Consider the following 18224-nt stretch of genomic DNA (forward strand, 5'->3'; position numbering starts at 1 on the left):
AAGTGTCTGAGAGTGCAAGTCTGAGAATGCAAGTCTGAGAGTGCAAGTGCAAGGCTGCAGCTAGACCCTCTTGGGTCGGGTCGTCACCACTGCGGAGTAACACATACCTGCGTGAATCGCCATAGACATAAACTTAGAGAAGTAGCTCCGGTTGGAATGTTCTTCCGCGGGATATGTGCAGTTCTGTTTATTAACCGCTAGAGCGCCAAACGTTACATAGTGCTGCTTTAAGGCTGATTAAAGTAAATTTACTGATGCGTCTAAAACTGGACTCCTGCACCAGTGTGCAACCGCACAAGTTGACAGATATTCTCTCCACAGTCTGATCTGTGATTCAGCTGGCCTCAGAGGAGAAATCGATCTGCGGAAACACATATTCTAAAAGTGAAGTGACATGTGGCCAAGTATGGTGACCCATACTCGGAATTAGTGCTCTGCATTTATCCCATCCAAAGTGCACACACACAGCAGTGAACACACACACACACCGTGAACACACACCCGGAGCAGTGGGCAGCCATTTTTTGCTGCGGCGCCCGGGGAGCAGTTGGGGTTCGGTGCCTTGCTCAAGGGCACCTCAGTCGTGGTATTGAAGGTGGAAGAGAGCGCTGTACATTCACTCCCCCCACCTACAATCCCTGCCGGTACGAGACTCGAATCCACAACCTTGGGTTACGAGTCCGACTCTCTAACCATTAGGCCACACATATTTAAGAGTTTTTAAGCGAGCTGCACTGACCTCAGTCCACAGTGAGCTGATTTGAGCGATCGCTTTCCAAGAACGACACACCTGAGCACATTTCAGGAGCTCACGCACACCTAAACGTTGGAAGATCTGCAGCAAATTGTTTATTAAAATCAGCTGACTTGTGTAATTGCCAGTTATTTAATGGCAACATCACAGAGGTTAAGTGATACCTTAAGAGACAGCTTGTTAGGCAGCAGTGATAGTCTGTCCTGGCCTTCGCCTTGTGGTATCTCTGAGTTCTGACTTTCTTGTATATCTCTCTCTAGCCTCTGAGCAGACATAAATCATAAAACTTCTCATCAGTTCAGTGCATTTGTGTTTGACTGTTTTGAAAAACTACCTTAAAGTATTATTAATGATAGAAATGTAATTTGTTCGAAAACACAAAATCGTTAATGAACGCTCAACGCAGCAAGCAACAGTTAACTCCGCGAAATGTTTTGGTCGTCCACTGATGCAATAGGAGGAAACAGTCAGTGACGGTTATGATAATCAAGAACTGTTTGTATCTGTATTTATCCTGCCGGACACGGACCATGTGTTAACATGTATCTATGAAATCTGCGCCTATCGCAGAATGGGAGATGACAATGTCGTAGCCCGCCTCGGCAGCATGAAGGCTCTGTTGGGGATTGTAGCAGGAGCCGGAGCCTCATATGGCATTTATAAACTAGTCTTTGGTCGCGCAGGAGATGCAGGAGTAAACAGAAAAAAGTCTGCTAAAAGTGTGACTATTCAGCCTGGAAGCTTGATGGCCAAAGTGTCTGGATTTAAAGTTGTCAGTAAGAGTGATAATCTGGATCCTACTGCGGATACTGAATCTAGTAAGTGACATTCAAATGGTTGGATGTGTTATATAAAGTCTTGCTTACTGACAGCTCTGTATACGTTTGAAGGGGTTGGTTTTCAATCATACATTACAGTGAGTAAATATAGGCAGTGTGTCAACTTCATTTTATTGTCCTAGGTTCTTGATTTAGAAACGGAAGTAGATGTCTCCTTCATACAAACCTTTCTTTGTGTTTTTGTCTTCTCATAAGGTGTTATTTTCTCAAAATCTGCTGCCAGCCTGGAGCCTCGACATCTAAGTATGCTTCTCTCCCTTCTGCAGAGCAGCCCAAACCCAGAAGAGAGGAAGAAAGTTCTCGTAACTTTAGGACATGCTGCTGCCTTCACAGTAAACCAGGTCATCTGATGTTCTGTCTTCTAGACATTTATGTATTAGACATACTTTTTGGACTTGCAGAAGAGTAAACAGATGCAGATGATGCATCATATTTCAAAACAGTTTTTGCTTTTCTTCATTAGGATCTTCTGCGAGAATTTGGAGGTCTTCACATCATAGCAGGCTTCCTCTCAGACCCTTCACCTGAGATTCGCACTCAGACTCTAAACGCTCTGAACAACTTAAGCATGAATATCCGCAATCAAGAGCAGCTGAAGGTATTGCGTTATTTATTAAGATGGAAAAAATTAAACGTAAAAACTTTGAATGAAAATGAGAAATGCTGCCTTGGCGATTAACTGTAATCAATGAGTATAAGTTAAATTACTAAAATTACTAAAGCTGAAATTAAAATGAAACTATAGAAATAAAACAAAAATGACAAAAGCACATAACAAAGTAACCGAAACAAACTAAAATAAAAATGTAAAATATAAAAAAGCTAATTCAAAATATGAATAAATACTATAATAATATATAAATAATACTAAAAGAACACCATTTTGAATATGTTTTTCTTTCGCTCTCCCATGAATGCTATGCTTACACTGTGGTTTCTGTTGTTGGTGGTCAGATATATGTCCCGTCGGTGATGCAGATGATTGAGATGTCACCGGTGAACTCTGACCTTCAGCTGGCAGCGCTCAGATTGCTCACTAATCTGTCAGTCACGGATAATCACCAGCATCTGATGAAGAATTCCATCACCCTCCTCCTATCACTACTCGTAGTGAGCAATGAAGTCCTACAGGTGATTTTTGAGTAATGTATTGAATGATATGTTTACACAATCAGATGTATTGAAGATTTAATCTGTTCCTGCAGATCCAAGTCCTGAAGGTCCTAGTAAATATTTCCTCCAATCCAGATCTGATGGACGATATTGTGCAAGCTCAGGTGAACAAGCATGTCTTTTATGGGTTCTGCTGTAATGGTTTCACTGTTTTGTAAGTGAGATCCAGTGCAGTTGGTTTCAGTGACTATTCTGTCATACCAACACAATATGATTATAAATAGATCAATCTATAAATAATCGCCTTGGTTGCTAGGTGTCCTAGTTTTTCTCATTGCCTGCTGTTGATGCTTATGTCTATTTTTAGGCCACTCTGTGGTCATCATGATTTAGTTTAGTGCTGCACGATTTGAGGAAAGAATATTATTGTGATTTTTCTTCAGATAAAAATTGCAGTTGCAGTTGAATTTGTATATCAACATGAAAATTAAATAAATTCACATTATGATGATCAATATTATTATTATATTCTCCTAAATACTAATTTGCTTTATTTCACAGTAAAATATTGTAATAGTAATGTTTCTTATTTTGTCTATTATTTTATTTAATAAAGTAATATTTATTATTAGTAATATTTATTTTGTGTCTTATTTTATTTAATAATAATTATATGTCAACATGAAAATAAAGTAAAATAAAATAATTTATTATTATTATTGCTATTATTATTATTGTTATTATTAATTCATCATTAATTATTATAAATGTTATTTTAAGATTTTAATTAAGTCATATATTGTATTATTATTGTAATAATAATAATATATTGTAATATTTCACTGTGAAATAAAAATTAGTGTTTAGGAAAAAATTATTATTTTGTTTTATTCTGATACACAATTTTTATATGCTGATATAAAATGTTTTGGCAAAGTTGTGAAGCCTTACAAATTATGGCCATCTTAATTTTATTTATTTTGGTGGTAAACTGCAGCTAGCGCTCTCAAAAACTGATTGATATATATATATTATATTTATATTATATTTATTTATTTATTTAAATCACAATCTTTGTGATTTGATAATCATACTAAGCCATGTTGCGATTCTGGTTATATTTTGATTCATCACACAGCCATAATTTAGTTCTTCTCTTAGTTTTAAGAGCTGTTATATATTGGCACAAGCTCCTCCGTTTACTTGTAAATCTGTTCACAGGCTCCAGCGTCCCTGATTCTGTTGTTTGACGGCTGCACAAGCACGTCTGTTCTTCTCCGCCTGTTGTTTTTTGTGGGGAATCTGCGTGCATGGAGACCCTCTTCACAGGTGGCTGAAGCTCTGAGGAGGAGGCAGGACTCTCTGTACTGTGTTCTACTGGACAGCTCCTCTCAGCTGCACCGTAAACTGCCCCTGCTGCTGTCCCATCCAGATGAGGAGGTGAAGTCACAGGTGGCCAGACTCTTCACATAACCTCTTACAGAACATTTTTTACCAAATAAACCCGTTCTTCAATGTATAGAAGCTTGTTTACCTACTTAAACATTAGAGCTCTGCACTAACAACCTGCTGTAGCTTTAAATCCTTGCTGGAACAGTGTTGATATCGACTGGTAGCAGGTGGTCCACTTGGTAGGTCATTGGTATTCTCTCAAAATGTTGGAAAATGGACAAGAAATGACTCCCTCAGGCATTTTGTGTGATTTTTGTTCATATAATAGACATTTGTGAACACCACAGACCTCGTTTGAGAACCTTTGAGAACATCTTCACTGCCAAATATTTTCTTGCCAAGTGAGTGCAGATATTTTTCTGACCACACTAAGTGCTTTGGATATCCAGACTAGTGGTGGAAAGGACTCTTGTAACATCTCAGCATGTGTTTAGAAATCTTAATGCCTTGAAAAATAAGTGTTACTTCAGTGCTGCATAATGCAAGTGAAGTTTACTACTAAAAAAAGTTATTCAGGTTATGCTGATGTAGTAATAACCCAGGAACCTTATTTTTACAGAATGTGTACATTGATTGTACTTTGACTGTTTTCTGATGCTTGATGATATCGACATGGCCAGCTATGCATTATTTAAGAAATATTGTTTTATGTTATAAGGCAATTATAAAACAGTGGTTAATATTTTCTATGATTTCATTTTGGAATGCTTTCTGGCTTTTATGTCAGGTTTGTGGAAGTTCTTTAAAAATAAATATTACAATTTTAATAACCTTTGTTTATTGAATTTGTGTCGTGAGGACTCTTAAAATTTGTTTTGAATGAAAACGTTCAGACAGTGAGTTTACCTTAGTGATTCGCACGGGGTTGCCATGTAAAAAAAGGATGACGCATTCTGAAAATCGCCAGAAACAGGAGTGCCTTATTTTACCTTTTTTAGTGGGGACACATATTTCACATATTTAGCGCGATCTGGCAACACGGTGGCTCGGCGTAAGTGTGCTTGAGTCACATGAGGCTGATTACTGAAGAACTGTCTGTCATTCGAGACTGAAGTGGAATGACAGAAGAGAATGTGCTGAAATGACAACGAATGTAGAGCCGCGAAGAAGAAAACTCGACTCAGACAAGCAAGGTAAACAATAATACGAAGTAAGGCCATTGTATGAAAACTGAAGGACTAAAAATAATTAGTGGTCAACCGATATATCGGCCGATATTTGGCATTTTTCAAATATCGGCCTCAGCCGATAAGTTTTTCTGTTTGGCCAATGCGTTCGAGGCGGGACTTTTATTTTGACGGCGCTGAGAACGGCAGTGCCTAAACGGTGCTCACATGCTGCCGTCTTAACAGTTCTGTCTGATACGGATAGAAGTCTGTCTAATAATCTGATAGAACTGTTAAACAAAGGAATTAAAATGTATTATAAAATTAAAAAGTATTAACGATTGCTTTTATATTATTAGTAATAGAAAGGCAAACATTATAATACTTTCTCATTTGCTGTCAGCATTCAACAAATATGCATTTACATAATTTAAACAAATCTTTGAATGGCTAATGAAAATTTAATTTCACAAACCTTGCAAACTTAGTCGAATCCAGTTGTGAGATCTTGTGAAGTGTGCATGTGACCTGCACGATCGCGTGTTCTCTGCGTGACTTTCGGTCCGTGCAAATTGAATGCTTTAAACATTAAATTTGTGATTTCAAATTATGCTGCGCTTCATGCTTTTGCCCACTGTCATATTCATATCATTTTCACTGTGTGCTGTATGTAAAATGAGTGTTACCTTTGCTTTATTTGAAAAAATATGATTCCCAATGCACACAAACTTCCCAGAATACTGAGTGCTCTGTTGGTTACAGTTTACTTTTTATTAAATATTTATTTATTTGTAACAAAAATAATTTGTCATCTAAAGTATAAGTATGTTTATTTTAATTTTTTAATCCATTTTCAAATGATTTCAAATTTCTTAAATGTTAATTAAAATAAATACAATTATATCGGCCACTTGGCTTTCCAAGATATCGGCATCGACTGTCAAAAAAACAATATCGGTCGACCACTAAAAAGAATCCACTGGCTTGTATTGTCAACAGTGCAGTGCGTTATTTTATTACAACAGACAATTACACCTTTGTTCCAATTACTTCGGACTTTTGATATGCAACAATGGATGTAACATGATCATAAATTCACGTGACATGAATGGCTGTCTGTTGTATTTCACATTCATGGATTTTTATAACGTGTATTGTGATTTATCCTGGATATAAATGAATCAGGATCTCTCTAAATGATTTCTTTTAATGAATTTGCAGTCAGTCAAGTTTCTGTTGTGAAATTGTTCTGAAGCTGTGAGACCGCATCAGTCAACACTTCCCCAATTACTATTCAAGAATTTCCTGTCGCCAGATTTAATATCTTTGGCTAGATCTGAATTAAAACGTGTTAATGATGAGACACAAAATGCATTTAAATTATGCGTACCAGCAGTTATTGAAAATACTGTAGATTTCATTGTTTATATTTTATGTTTGTCACACTTAAAAGCGTATTCATATAATTGCATTACATAAAATATAAATCTAAGTGGCATTTATTACAAAGAAATAAAGCACAAGCAAGAAAAACATTTAACAAAAAAGAAGTGTAAGTTTCAAATTAATAAGGCCTAATGTTTAAGATTTATGTAATTGCATATACAATTTCCATTTGTTTGGATTACAGTTTTAACATAAACTATTATACTTCACATGATGCATATTTGTCAGTCACACATAAATGAAACATAAAAATGACAGTTATGTAACTACTAATGTGTATGTATCTAATACACAGTAACTAGGTTGAGATATTTATAATTAAATTCGATTTATTACATGTAAGCCATATTCGAACCATGTTCATGATTGTTTAATTTACAATTAACGTTTTTTGTTTTTAACATTAAATTAATGTTAACGTGTTTTTTCCCCCACAATTTACAGATATATGCTGCCGATTCTAAGGAATTCGAATTAATATATTTTGAAAATACGATTATTTAAATAAAACCAAATTGATGTAAATGCTTAATAATAAACCATGATTTCATCTCATTGGTCAGATTCTCCAGAGGACCATGATGGGGTTCATCAGCCTGGTTCATGTTGTGACAGGGTTTGTGTAGCTCACGTTCACTCAGAAGTCGGCGATGCTCACACTCACTCCTGTTTGCCTGCACACCGAAACACCCACAGAGAAGTGAGACCCCATGCACTTTGCATAAAATCAAGGGTGTTTTTTTTCTGTGCTTGTTTTGATGTTACTACCCCTTTTTTGTCCTTACTTCCAACTTCTTAACAGCATGCAGCTTTGGTGAAGAAATATGGGATGAGAACCCGTGCAAGACCACCATAAGTGCTGAAAATGAAGTAGAGGCCCAAAAACTCGCAAATAATTATAAGGTAAATGTGCACTGAGCACATATGTCCAGTTTCATTTTGCGTATTGTTGATGCTGATTTTGTTCCTTTGTGTTTATTTAAGTTCGGATTCAGGAAGTGGAAGAGTCATGTGACAGACCGTCCCTTTCAGGGCAGGTCGGACATTGTGAAGGAGCTATACTCTGAGCTGAACGTTATTAAACCCTACTCAGGTTAGACCAAACTTACCTATTTCCTTCTGTGGACTGTAGTACATGTATAGAATCAGTCAAATGTCTGTACATGCCTACTCATTTTTTATTACTATTATTTGAAAATGTGGAGAATAAAGTAGTTAAACTATGAAATAACATAAATGGAAGTATTATAATATTTTAATTATTAACTATTAAGAATTATTAATTACATTCATTTATTCAATATACATTTTTTTAATCATATAATTGTTATTAATAAAGAATCAAAACTTCTTACTTTCAAACTATTTCATGCTGGTACTGTATATTGCAATCAAATTAATTGTTATTTTTTTATTTAAGAATAAATCTTACCATTAGTTATAGTATCACTAGTGATTGGTTACGTGGACAAATCAAACCAGTTTGTCAGCTCTGAAGTCAAGTTTGCCACAGCAGTCAGCTCCATCATTCCTCTCTCGTATTACATCGGCATGGGCATTGCAAGGTGAGCAGTTACACCAGAACAACACCAGAACCTCACAAACACTTTTGACAGCAACACTGTTGTCATCTCTATTCTCAGTATTTCCGCTCAGAGTAACTTTGCTGTCGGGGCCGTGGTGAACGCTACGTTTGGCTCCATCACAGAGTTGACCTTTTACATCACAGCATTGCTCAGAGGTCATCACCAGGGGAATAAGTGCCTGCAGGAGATCATGAAGGAGGCTCTTACTGGAACCCTGCTGGGCTGCATCCTCTTCATACCAGTATGAGATCTGTTACACAACAGAGGATCTTAAATCTGTAAAGTGTGCAATGCATGACCATTATATTTGTGTGTGTCTCTCTCTCAGGGGATCTGTATGATAATCGGCGGGTTCAGGCACAGGGAGCAGAGGTTTAACAGTCGCTCGGCGGGGGTCAGCTCCTCTCTGCTCTTCATATCAATAGGGGGTAAGACGTCATGTGCTACGAGGTGGTAAAAATTAGCTTGTTATTGCGCTTCTCTCCTGCTGTAGTAATTAAAGACAATGTGAAATGACACTGTAAACACATCAAATAATGTGACAATTTTAAGTGAAACTCGTTAAGTAGGAAATAATATAGTGTGGGAATTGATTTTATATATAATGTAATATAATATAATATAATATAATAACATTTGAAAGAAGTATAATCCAAGTTAAAGAAGAAGACCCACCAGTGTCACCAAAAATTACTGTTTTCGAGCAGGTTTTATTGGCAAACATTGATTGGAAAAACTCTCTAAATATTTAAATGGGATATGAGGAAGCAAAAAGAAGCATTACATTTTGATGAAAATTTATGATTTTTTTTTTCTGTAGAATACTGTGAACAATATGACAGTCTGTTAAGATTAACATTATTTATAGTTTGACAGCATGAATGTATTAATTTATATACTAAATTAGATAATTTACATAATTTAATGTATGTATTATGAAGATTATTAATATTTTATTATAGAAGGTAAATAGAGTTGATTTTGATGTCATGTTGCACAATTCCTGGTACAAATAAATTGTGAAAATACATTATTTCATGAAACATATTACCAAAACACACAGTTGATCATCATTATTTATTTTTAATGGAACTAAAATAGTTTTAAAATTATTGTATTTACAAAATATAATTTACAGATGCATAAGTTAATTAATGCTCACAAATATTGAGTTTTAATTTAGCACTGTCTTAAAAAATGCCTGATGCACAAATCTTGTGAAAATACATTATTTTGTGAAATCGATTACCAAAAGATTGCATTCTTGCATTACAGTCGATCATCATTATTTATTTTCTATGGACCGAAAATAGTTTTAAAATTATTGTATTTACAAAATATAAATGCCAAATGCGTAAACTATTTAATATTCACAAATGTTCAAATAAAATGACTGGTACAAATATATTGTGAAAATACATTATTTCACATTATGTCTCAGCATTAATGTGTATACAAAACATAATTCACAAGTGTGTAAGCAGGTTTATATATTTGCACACAGCAATTCACAAACTCATAACCTAATCCAAATTCATCAAATATGATTTGCAAGTACACTACCAAATTTACATTCAGAAAATAAGATGTATAAATTTGGTTGTGCATTTACAAATCGCATTTTGTGAAAACTAATTAGATTACGAGTTTATGAAATGCTGTTTATATAATTTCATTTTTGAGTCATATTTTGTAAATAAGTACATTTTGAGACTATTTTATCTCCATAATTTTCCCCTGTGGTCTCCTGTGCCGTCTGTAGGAGTGTTTGCCCCTATGCTTTTCTCCAAAGCCTATGGGAATCTGGTGTGAGGACTGTACCAACTCTACAGTGACCAACAGCAGCGGATCCTTCATGTGCAAAAACTGCCACTACGACTTGGTGAGATTACAAACAAGCATCATATAAACGTGAAAACATGACACACATCGAGCCATTTTCTGCACATTTCTAGAGTTGTTTTTTCTTTCTGTTTCACTAGAGTGAAAACAGCTACAGCCTGTTTCACAGTCATGTTGAGTAAGTTCACAGTGTGAACACTTTCATTTTGTCTACTCAATACTCACAGTTCTAGGGTGTAGAGATTAAAATAGGATTCATTTAAGAATAATAGAAGTCAGTTGGAGGTCTCTAACATGATATAAAACACAACGTGTGTGTGTGTGTGTGTGTGTGTACACACGGCAGGTCATCTCGGAGCGTCAATGCATTGGTCCCAATGGAGAGCTTTGCTTATCCTCATCGTTGCCACAGTGCTGATGTCTGCATGTGCCAACCTGACCACCGAACACATCCAACCCATTCTCAGCCGCTCATCTATATCACAGGTTGATAATGCAGTAAATCAGTCAATACTGATGTATTTCTGTATGTATGATCTGACCCTATTCTTCATCTCAGTATTTCATAGATGTGACTCTTTTGGCCATGGTCCCTGAAATCCCAGAAATAGTCAATGGAGTGCAGTTTGCTCTGCAGAATACAATCAGTTTGAGGTTGGTAATAATGGACAACAATTTTTGTCTCATTAATTCAACCTCAGGTTTATTTCACTGAAGGTGTTTTCTACTGAAAATGCACACATTTTGACATTTTTGGAGGTTGGAAGCTGCATTGCCGTGCAGGTGTGCATGATTCAGATCACCATCCTGGTTTTATTCACCATCTTCTATGTGAGTGGTTTTGGATATGCTTTTTTGATGCAGACATACTACAGATATTTAGTGGCAGCTGTATCAGTGTGTTTTCCTTCTAATCTTTCTGTGACAGGATGTTGGCTTTGTAGTCATCTTCAGCGACCTGCACCTGTGGGCCAGCATCTTTAGTGTCATCCTTGTGAATTATATTTTTATGGATGGAAAGTCTGATTACTTTCAAGGTAAATGCTAAATATTATCTAAACCAGGGGTTAGTAATCTTACCTAAAAGTATGTCATCCAGCACTGACACTTTGTGACAAAATGTTGCAGACTTGTGCTCAAAAACTACAACACTATTCAAACGTTTGGGATCAATAAAAAAATAAAATAATCAAGGATGCATTAAATTGGCAGTAAATATTTTTATAATGTTCCAAACAATTCTATTGCAAATAAAATGCTGTTCTTTTTAAATTTCCATTAATCAAAGAATTCTAAATAAAATGTATCATAGTTTCCCACAACTGTCAACATTACAAGCATATTAGTATGACTTCTGAAGGATCATGTGACTGAAGACTGGAGTAATGACTGCTGAAAATTCAGCTTTACCATCACAGGAATAAATTACATTTAAAATGAGACGCACAATGTTTTTTTTGGATTGTACAGAATGAATAGTTAAAGCTATTTTATTATGAAACATATTCCCCCGGTTTCACAGACAAGGCTTAAGCCTAGTCCCAGACTAAAGTGTAAATCTGAGCTGTTTTAACTGAAAGAAACTTGCACTGACTGATCTTAAAATATCAGTGCCTTTGTTTTGTCTAGATGCACACCAGTAATGTTTTTTCTAAGGCATGTTAATAAAAATTACTTAAATGTCCTAATTGAACTATGGCCTAGTCCTAGCTTAGTCTAAACCCTGTCTGTGAAACCGGGCCATTTGGTATTTTGCAAAAAGAGTCCAGTTTTCGAGTGTTTCTTGATGTGTTGGTAGTCTCTGATGGTTCATAATTACTTGAGCTTCATGTTTTTGAAATCATGCAGTTGAAGTCTTAATATAGATGCCGTTGTTTGAAGATGTTATTTGTAAAGTGAACATTTTCATCTGTTGCGCTGACCTGTTTGTTTCTTACTGTCTATATTAAAATATGTAGTAATATGTAGTAAAATATGAGTAAATAACTGTCTAAAAAGTATATTTGAGCTATAACTGTTTTAACAAGACTTAATTATTTTCTAAATTTTTCTGATTGAAATATATCTTATATATTTATACATGAAATTTAAGATAAATCTCTGGTCAATCTCTGTGGGCAAAACATACAATAAAAATGATAAAATTAACAGACAAACAAAAAAATTGATTTTAGTTCTCATTGCTTAATCAACTTATACATGGTTAAAAAGTATCTATTTCACATTTTATTAGTCATATCAATTATTTTTCATCATATAATCGGAAAATTAAATCAAAGAACACAAAATGCTCAATCTTTATTTTAGTTTTTTTGTTTTTTTCAGAGGTCAAGGCTGAACATTGTCTTACAAAATATAATGTAATGGAATAGGCTACACTGTATTTAAATGTTACCAAAATGCAGCTGTTTACAAACATTATTCATAACATCGGTTTCATTTTATTAACAGTCTTAGCATTTCTTAAGATTTAAGACAGCATCATCTAATTCAATTTGTGGCCAACAGCATACAACAACACAACACAAATAAACTGATCAGGGGCCTGTTCCATAAAACAAGTTTACCAAATAAGCCAGGCTTATTTCAGTTAGTCTGACTTATTTTGAACCAAATCAACTGACAAGAAGTCAGAATAACTGAAATAAACCTGGCTTATTTGGTAAACTTGTTTTTATGAAACAGGCCCCTGATGTAGTGTTTGGCATAGTGGGATCTCAGCTCTGACAACCCCACAAGTATACATATAGACTCTATGAAAGTGTAAAAAACGCTTTCCATTTTGTCTTCAGATTGTGGAATTCTGTGCGGAACTGAGGGTTGACCGCGGCATAGATGATCGGGTTGGTGAGGGATGTCATGCAGACCAAAGACACTGTTAAAATCTCCAGCTCCCGAAAAACCTCCACCTGAAATACATTAAATGCGGGTGCCAAGACATCATAAACTTCGGCAATTGTATGAAAACCATTAGACTTGACAATATTACCAATACACTGCACACAAGCAAATAAAAAAATACTAGGTTATGTAATCAATAATTAGTATTTATTGATCTATAAGTTTTTTTATTAAATAATTTATTATCTAAAATTAATACATCCTTAAAACAAGATACATTTACTTCATACACAAGACACTAAGACTTAAATATATCACCCATAATTAAGTTCATTTTATTTTTCTCGTTTTAAATATAAATGTGGCTACATTTAATTAGATTTATGCTTTAAACAAGAAAAAAAAGCATTATCATGTTTTATTCATTTATTTCATTATTTTATTTATTTATTTATTTATTTTTTATTTGTGGTGTGAATGGTAAATGTTAAAGAGCTAATCTGGTTGAACGAGGCATAGAAACTGTTTTCTCCTACGTTAAAAATTGATACAAATCAGTAAAAAGAAGCTTGAAGTTTTAGCTTGAAACCTACTGTTAGATTGTCGTTTTGGTAAAAGAAGTGATTTAAAACCACTGTCGCAATCAGCGGGATCCAAAATATGAGGAAGGTGAAGATGATGTATCCGGAGCGCTTGGCCAGTTTGCTCTCCTTCTTGGCGTTTCCTCGTTCTCTTTGGGCGAGAGATGGCATCATACAGATGGCACCTGCCACCTCCTCCTCCTGTGGAGCAGCTGTGGCTTCTCCGGTCGATGCTGGAGAAGTTTCTGCAGCAGTTTCTTGAGGAACGCTTTGCTTATCAGCACCTTTATCTCCATTTCCTGATGTTGGAGACGTATCTTGTGAAGTGCTTGACTCAACAGTACCATCTTCTTCAGTAGCTGATGGAGGAAAAGTTCCTAAAGTATTATGTAGTTGGCCATTTGGGTCTTCCTCGCCATCTTCTCCTTTTACTGATGACTGAGAACTTTCTGCAGCAACATCTTGCTGGACATTTGGTACCACACCCTCCTCACTGGTTGATTGGCGGGTGCTTGACTCTGTCGCACCATCTTCTTCATTAGTTAATGGAGAAGAATTTTCTTCAGAAGTAGGTTGGTGGTCGTTTGGCTCTCCAAGAACTTCTAGAACCTGTGGTGCTTCATTGGAAAGTTCATCTATAAAGGTGACTTTGGTTTCTTTTGATATTTCAGTGGCAAGCTCTGGTTTGTTTATATCCAACGAGTCAGTGCCAACTGTTGTGGTAAGTTCCTCAGATGTTGGATGCAAATCCAGTGGATTCTCTTCACGTGACTCTTTTTCATTCGGTTTTAAATGATCACTATCGAATGTTTGTTGTTTTTCTGCATCATTTTTAATATCAGTCTTTTTTTCTTCTTTTTTGTGCTTTGTATCCTCTTTCTTCTTATCCGGTGGTGGAAGCGAACCCTTATCGAATATTTTCCGACCGTGCGCTCTGACTAAAAGGAAAATACGGCCGTAGAATCCAATGATGACCGTCAAACAGACGCACCAGATGGGAGTCAAAATGTAAACTCCAAACGTGTCGTGTCCTAACTTGTCAATGCGCAAACCTCTGCATCTGACGTACACCGGCGAGTCTTTCGCAAAAATCACGCAAATGACCGATATGGAGATGGGAAGAAGCCATGTCAACGCAATCCACACCGTTATCCGTTTTCGGCGCTCGGCATTTTTAAACGGATGTGCAATGGCTTGATATCGCTCGGCGCTGATGCACGCCAGTGTGAGCAACTGCACGCAACAGATGAGGGAAAACGACGCGATCTGCGCGCTGCAGAAAAGCACACCGAGGTCGCGAGCGCTCAAAACAACACTGAGAAGCAATGGACAATCAATGGCGCATCGCAAGATGTCAATAACGGCCAGATTCACCAGGAGAGCGTTGTTGGACGTCTGGAGTGACTTCTGGTGGTGCACGGCCCACGCCACGAACAAGTTTGCCAGAAATCCAACCTGCAAAGTGACCAGCAAAACCAGACAACTGGCAGCTACAAACGCAACTTCTATAGTGTCTTGCCATGCGCTGTTCACTTGTCCCCAAACAATGGTGAAATTACTTCTCATCTCTAGTCAATTAACAACAAATTCCATATTGATTTTCAGGAATAAAGTCGCACCTTTCACTCCATATCTGGTCTTCTGCTTTTTGAGAGCCTGTAGTAATAAACCCCTTTATTTTATCCCTCATCATCACTATGGTTCTCCATTTGTTTGCGTTTTTCAATTAACACCCTGCAGGGCTCATGGTCACCGGGGAGGCTTTTTTTTGTTTTAGGCAATTTGCTAGTTCGTAGTGCTCCAGACTGGAACAATGCCAATTACAGCGCAAGGGGGGATTTTAATGATTTTCCCCTTTATTTCTGCCACTGAGATTTTTTATTTATTTAAACAAAATCTCAAATTCTAATTTAAATAATAAAAAAAAATTTATTCTAATTTTAAAAAGGCTTTATTTCGAATAATAGAATAAGTCATAATTAGAACTGATCTTTCATTAAAGATGCAGTTTATGCTCTTGTTGTCATAGCGATCAGTAATCTTATTTTGAGGAGATTAATTTGGGAAAGGCTTTACTGTAAATCTGGGATTAAGATGCTCACTTTTTATTTTGTATAATGGTTTTAATTTATTTAGATTTTTAACATTTGATTTTGTAACTGATTAACCGATAAATAAAAATAACAGATAAATGGTGTGTATTAAAATGTCAATATAAGGATATTCATTTTGAGATTTTCTAAAGATTACATTTTAATAGTGTTATTAGTGTTTTTAAAGATAATAAACTATAGTTGAGAATTAAATTAAGGCAAAGGTCATCAATTTACAAATAGTGTGAGCATGAACAATTTATATTTAGCCTACAGACACAGATTAATTTAAAAAAATAATATTATTAACTGATATGACACCGATATATTTTGCATCCCATAATATACAGTGAAAAAGTGAAAGTGAAGTGTAGCCAAGTATACTCGGAATTTGTGCTCTGCATTTAACCCATCCAAGTGCACACACACTGTAATGAGAAGTGAAACACACACACACCCAGAGCAGTGGGCAGCCAATGCTGCGGCGCCCGGGGAGCAGTTGGGGGTTCGGTGCCTTGCTCAAGGGTCTCACCTGACCTCAGTCGTGGTATTGAAGGTGGAGAGAGTGCTGGATATTCACTCCCCCCCACCTACAATCCCTGCCGGACCTGAGACTCGAACCCGCAACCTTCAGATTACAAATCCGACTCGCTATCCATTAGGCCACGACTGCCCCACAATACTGTTCAATACTGTTTTTTCAAAGAAATCTCTTATCACCAAGGCTCTATTTATTTGTGCAAAAATCATGTAAAAACAGTAATATCATGAAAGATTATAACAATTTAAAATAAACAATATATTCATGTGATGGTAAAGCTGAATTTTCAGTCTTCAGTGTCACATGATCAAATCACTCCAATATACTGATTTCCTGCTCAAGAAATATTTCTTATTATTACGAATGTTGAAGACAGTTTTGTTGCTTAATATTTTTGTGGAAATCATGATAATTTGATGAATAGGAATTTGAAATGAAAATCTTTTGTAACATTATAAGTGGTCATTTTTGATCAATTTAATGTGTCCTTGCTGAATAGGATTCATTTCTTAGAAAAAAAAAATCCACCACTAACTTATAAGTAATACAAGCAGTAATACACAATGATTCACACTGACAGACCTCAGATCAGACCGGATTAATCTTGCTTTGGCTCTTCTGTGCTGAGCACATCATTAGACCACCACCAGTGTGACGAGGGATGTATCGCCCACAGGACAGGATTTCCAGAGACGACTCTCGAAACTGGACAAACATAGCTCAGAGAAAGATTGTAGCATTTCATTGTGCAATAGGCCTAATATATCATACTATAAACAAACATGAATGAATACACTCTGTCACAGTAAACACACCCGTTTGTTAGTAAGGAAGTAGATGATGGGATTGTAGACGGGGCTGGTCTTGGCAAAGTACATCGGCATGGTGGCCACCAGAGGCGGGATGTAGATCTCTGGATCCACAACTACAACCACAGAGATGGCGGTGTAGGGCAGCCAGCAGATGAAGAAGGCGGTGATCATGGCCAGGACCATCCGTACCGCATGCTCGTTTTCCTCAAGACAGTTCTTCCCCCCTTGGAGTTCAATGCTTTTGTTGATCTGAAATTATGCAATGTCATTTGCATTGATATACCAAATGAGTCTTTGTTATTTCTCAGAACGAGTCGCCTACCTTCCTCAAGGACACGAGCACGTTGCTGTAGCAATACACAATGACAGCGGTGGGCAGTATGAAGCACAGGAGCGTGTAGAAGATGAGGTAGCTGTAGTTGCTCCAGGATCTCTCCTCCCAGCCTAACGAGCAGGACGTCTGGACGCCCTCCGGCCCGTACGAGCTCCAGCCCAGCAGAGGAGCGACCGCCCAGAAGAAGCAATAGAGCCAGACGAACAGCAGGCCCTGGCAGCTCCTGCGGACGTTCAGCTTGAAGCCTGCCATGGGTTTGCAGACCACGTTGTACCGCTCGTATGCCAGCAAAGTGAGAATGCACAAAGACACCAGGCCTAGAAAGAAAGACATTCATGTTTGTCTAAAATATATGTTTTATTGCTTTGCCTGTGCAGCAGTAGTTAAGAGTTTCAAGATTAGGCTATAGTCACAAAAAATGTTATGTGTCAGTTTGATAGTTTATGTGTCTGAAATCTAAAACTGGTCAGAAATTGAGATTAATCAGCATTTTATTATAATTTAAATATTTATATTTTAATCATTTATAGGTATTAGTAGAGATAAAATAATCATAGCAGCCAAATAATGTCACAATACTATCCTTAACATAAAAGTAAATTATTTAATGTTGTTTTAAATATATATGTATTAATATTAGATTTGAGTATTTTTAGTATTAAACATTTAATATTTTTAACATTAAATTTTTAAATGCTGTATTAAACCTTTAAACTTTGTTGTATTAAATACTTGTTGTATAAAAAATTTCTCACACATTTTAAAAGCGATTTCCACATGAAAATAATAGCTTTAATATAAAAAACATTTTTAAATGTTATATTTAAACTACATAAATATAAATATGCAATATTTTTAGTATTGAACATTTAATATAAATATAT

General features: G+C 36.1%; 3 protein-coding genes and 1 pseudogene across 3 annotated transcripts in view; 2 read left to right on the forward strand and 2 right to left on the reverse strand.

Moving 5' to 3' along the window:
• Positions 1-937: 937 nt before the first annotated feature.
• On the forward strand, positions 938-4876 carry LOC107665740 (armadillo repeat-containing protein 10-like). The gene is made up of 6 exons (XM_016456753.1): positions 938-1572; positions 1789-1934; positions 2057-2191; positions 2548-2724; positions 2799-2870; positions 3928-4876. Exons 1-6 carry the CDS (start codon positions 1326-1328, stop codon positions 4177-4179), a joined length of 1029 nt encoding a protein of 342 aa, XP_016312239.1. The 5' UTR covers positions 938-1325; the 3' UTR covers positions 4180-4876.
• A 2969-nt stretch (positions 4877-7845) lies between these two features.
• LOC107665683 (putative cation exchanger C521.04c) lies at positions 7846-11231 on the forward strand (annotated as a pseudogene).
• A 1604-nt stretch (positions 11232-12835) lies between these two features.
• Positions 12836-15184, reverse strand: LOC107665685 (5-hydroxytryptamine receptor 2B-like). The gene is made up of 2 exons (XM_016456667.1): positions 13573-15184; positions 12836-13047 (listed from the first exon to the last, which is right to left on the reverse strand). The coding sequence occupies exons 1-2, from the start codon at positions 15124-15126 to the stop codon at positions 12892-12894; spliced, it is 1710 nt and encodes a 569-aa protein (XP_016312153.1). The 5' UTR covers positions 15127-15184; the 3' UTR covers positions 12836-12891.
• Positions 15185-16780: 1596 nt separating this feature from the next.
• The window catches only part of parietopsin, a 2862-nt gene continuing 1418 nt past the window's right edge, over positions 16781-18224 (reverse strand). The window contains exons 2-4 of the mRNA XM_016456679.1: positions 17329-17657; positions 17010-17255; positions 16781-16899 (exon numbers count right to left, since the gene is read on the reverse strand). Coding sequence (XP_016312165.1) covers positions 16783-16899; positions 17010-17255; positions 17329-17657 — 692 coding nt within the window. The 3' untranslated portion in view covers positions 16781-16782. The remainder of the gene's footprint in view (positions 16900-17009; positions 17256-17328; positions 17658-18224) is intronic.

Source organism: Sinocyclocheilus anshuiensis, unplaced genomic scaffold (genome assembly GCF_001515605.1).
Source record: "Sinocyclocheilus anshuiensis isolate Anshui unplaced genomic scaffold, SAMN03320099.WGS_v1.1 scaffold840, whole genome shotgun sequence".
NCBI classification, from domain to species: Eukaryota; Metazoa; Chordata; class Actinopteri; order Cypriniformes; family Cyprinidae; genus Sinocyclocheilus; species Sinocyclocheilus anshuiensis.

Bases quoted from the DNA above. Each gene is read 5' to 3' on its own strand.
- LOC107665685 (XM_016456667.1), bottom strand. From the start codon at position 15,126: ATGAGAAGTAATTTCACCATTGTTTGGGGACAAGTGAACAGCGCATGG. The intron at 13,048-13,572 runs GTAGGTTTCAAG...AATGTATTTCAG, and splicing joins ACCAAAACGACAATCTAACA to GTGGAGGTTTTTCGGGAGCT.
- LOC107665740 (XM_016456753.1), top strand. From the start codon at position 1,326: ATGGGAGATGACAATGTCGTAGCCCGCCTCGGCAGCATGAAGGCTCTG. The intron at 1,573-1,788 runs GTAAGTGACATT...TCTTCTCATAAG, and splicing joins TACTGCGGATACTGAATCTA to GTGTTATTTTCTCAAAATCT. The intron at 2,871-3,927 runs GTGAACAAGCAT...ATCTGTTCACAG, and splicing joins ACGATATTGTGCAAGCTCAG to GCTCCAGCGTCCCTGATTCT.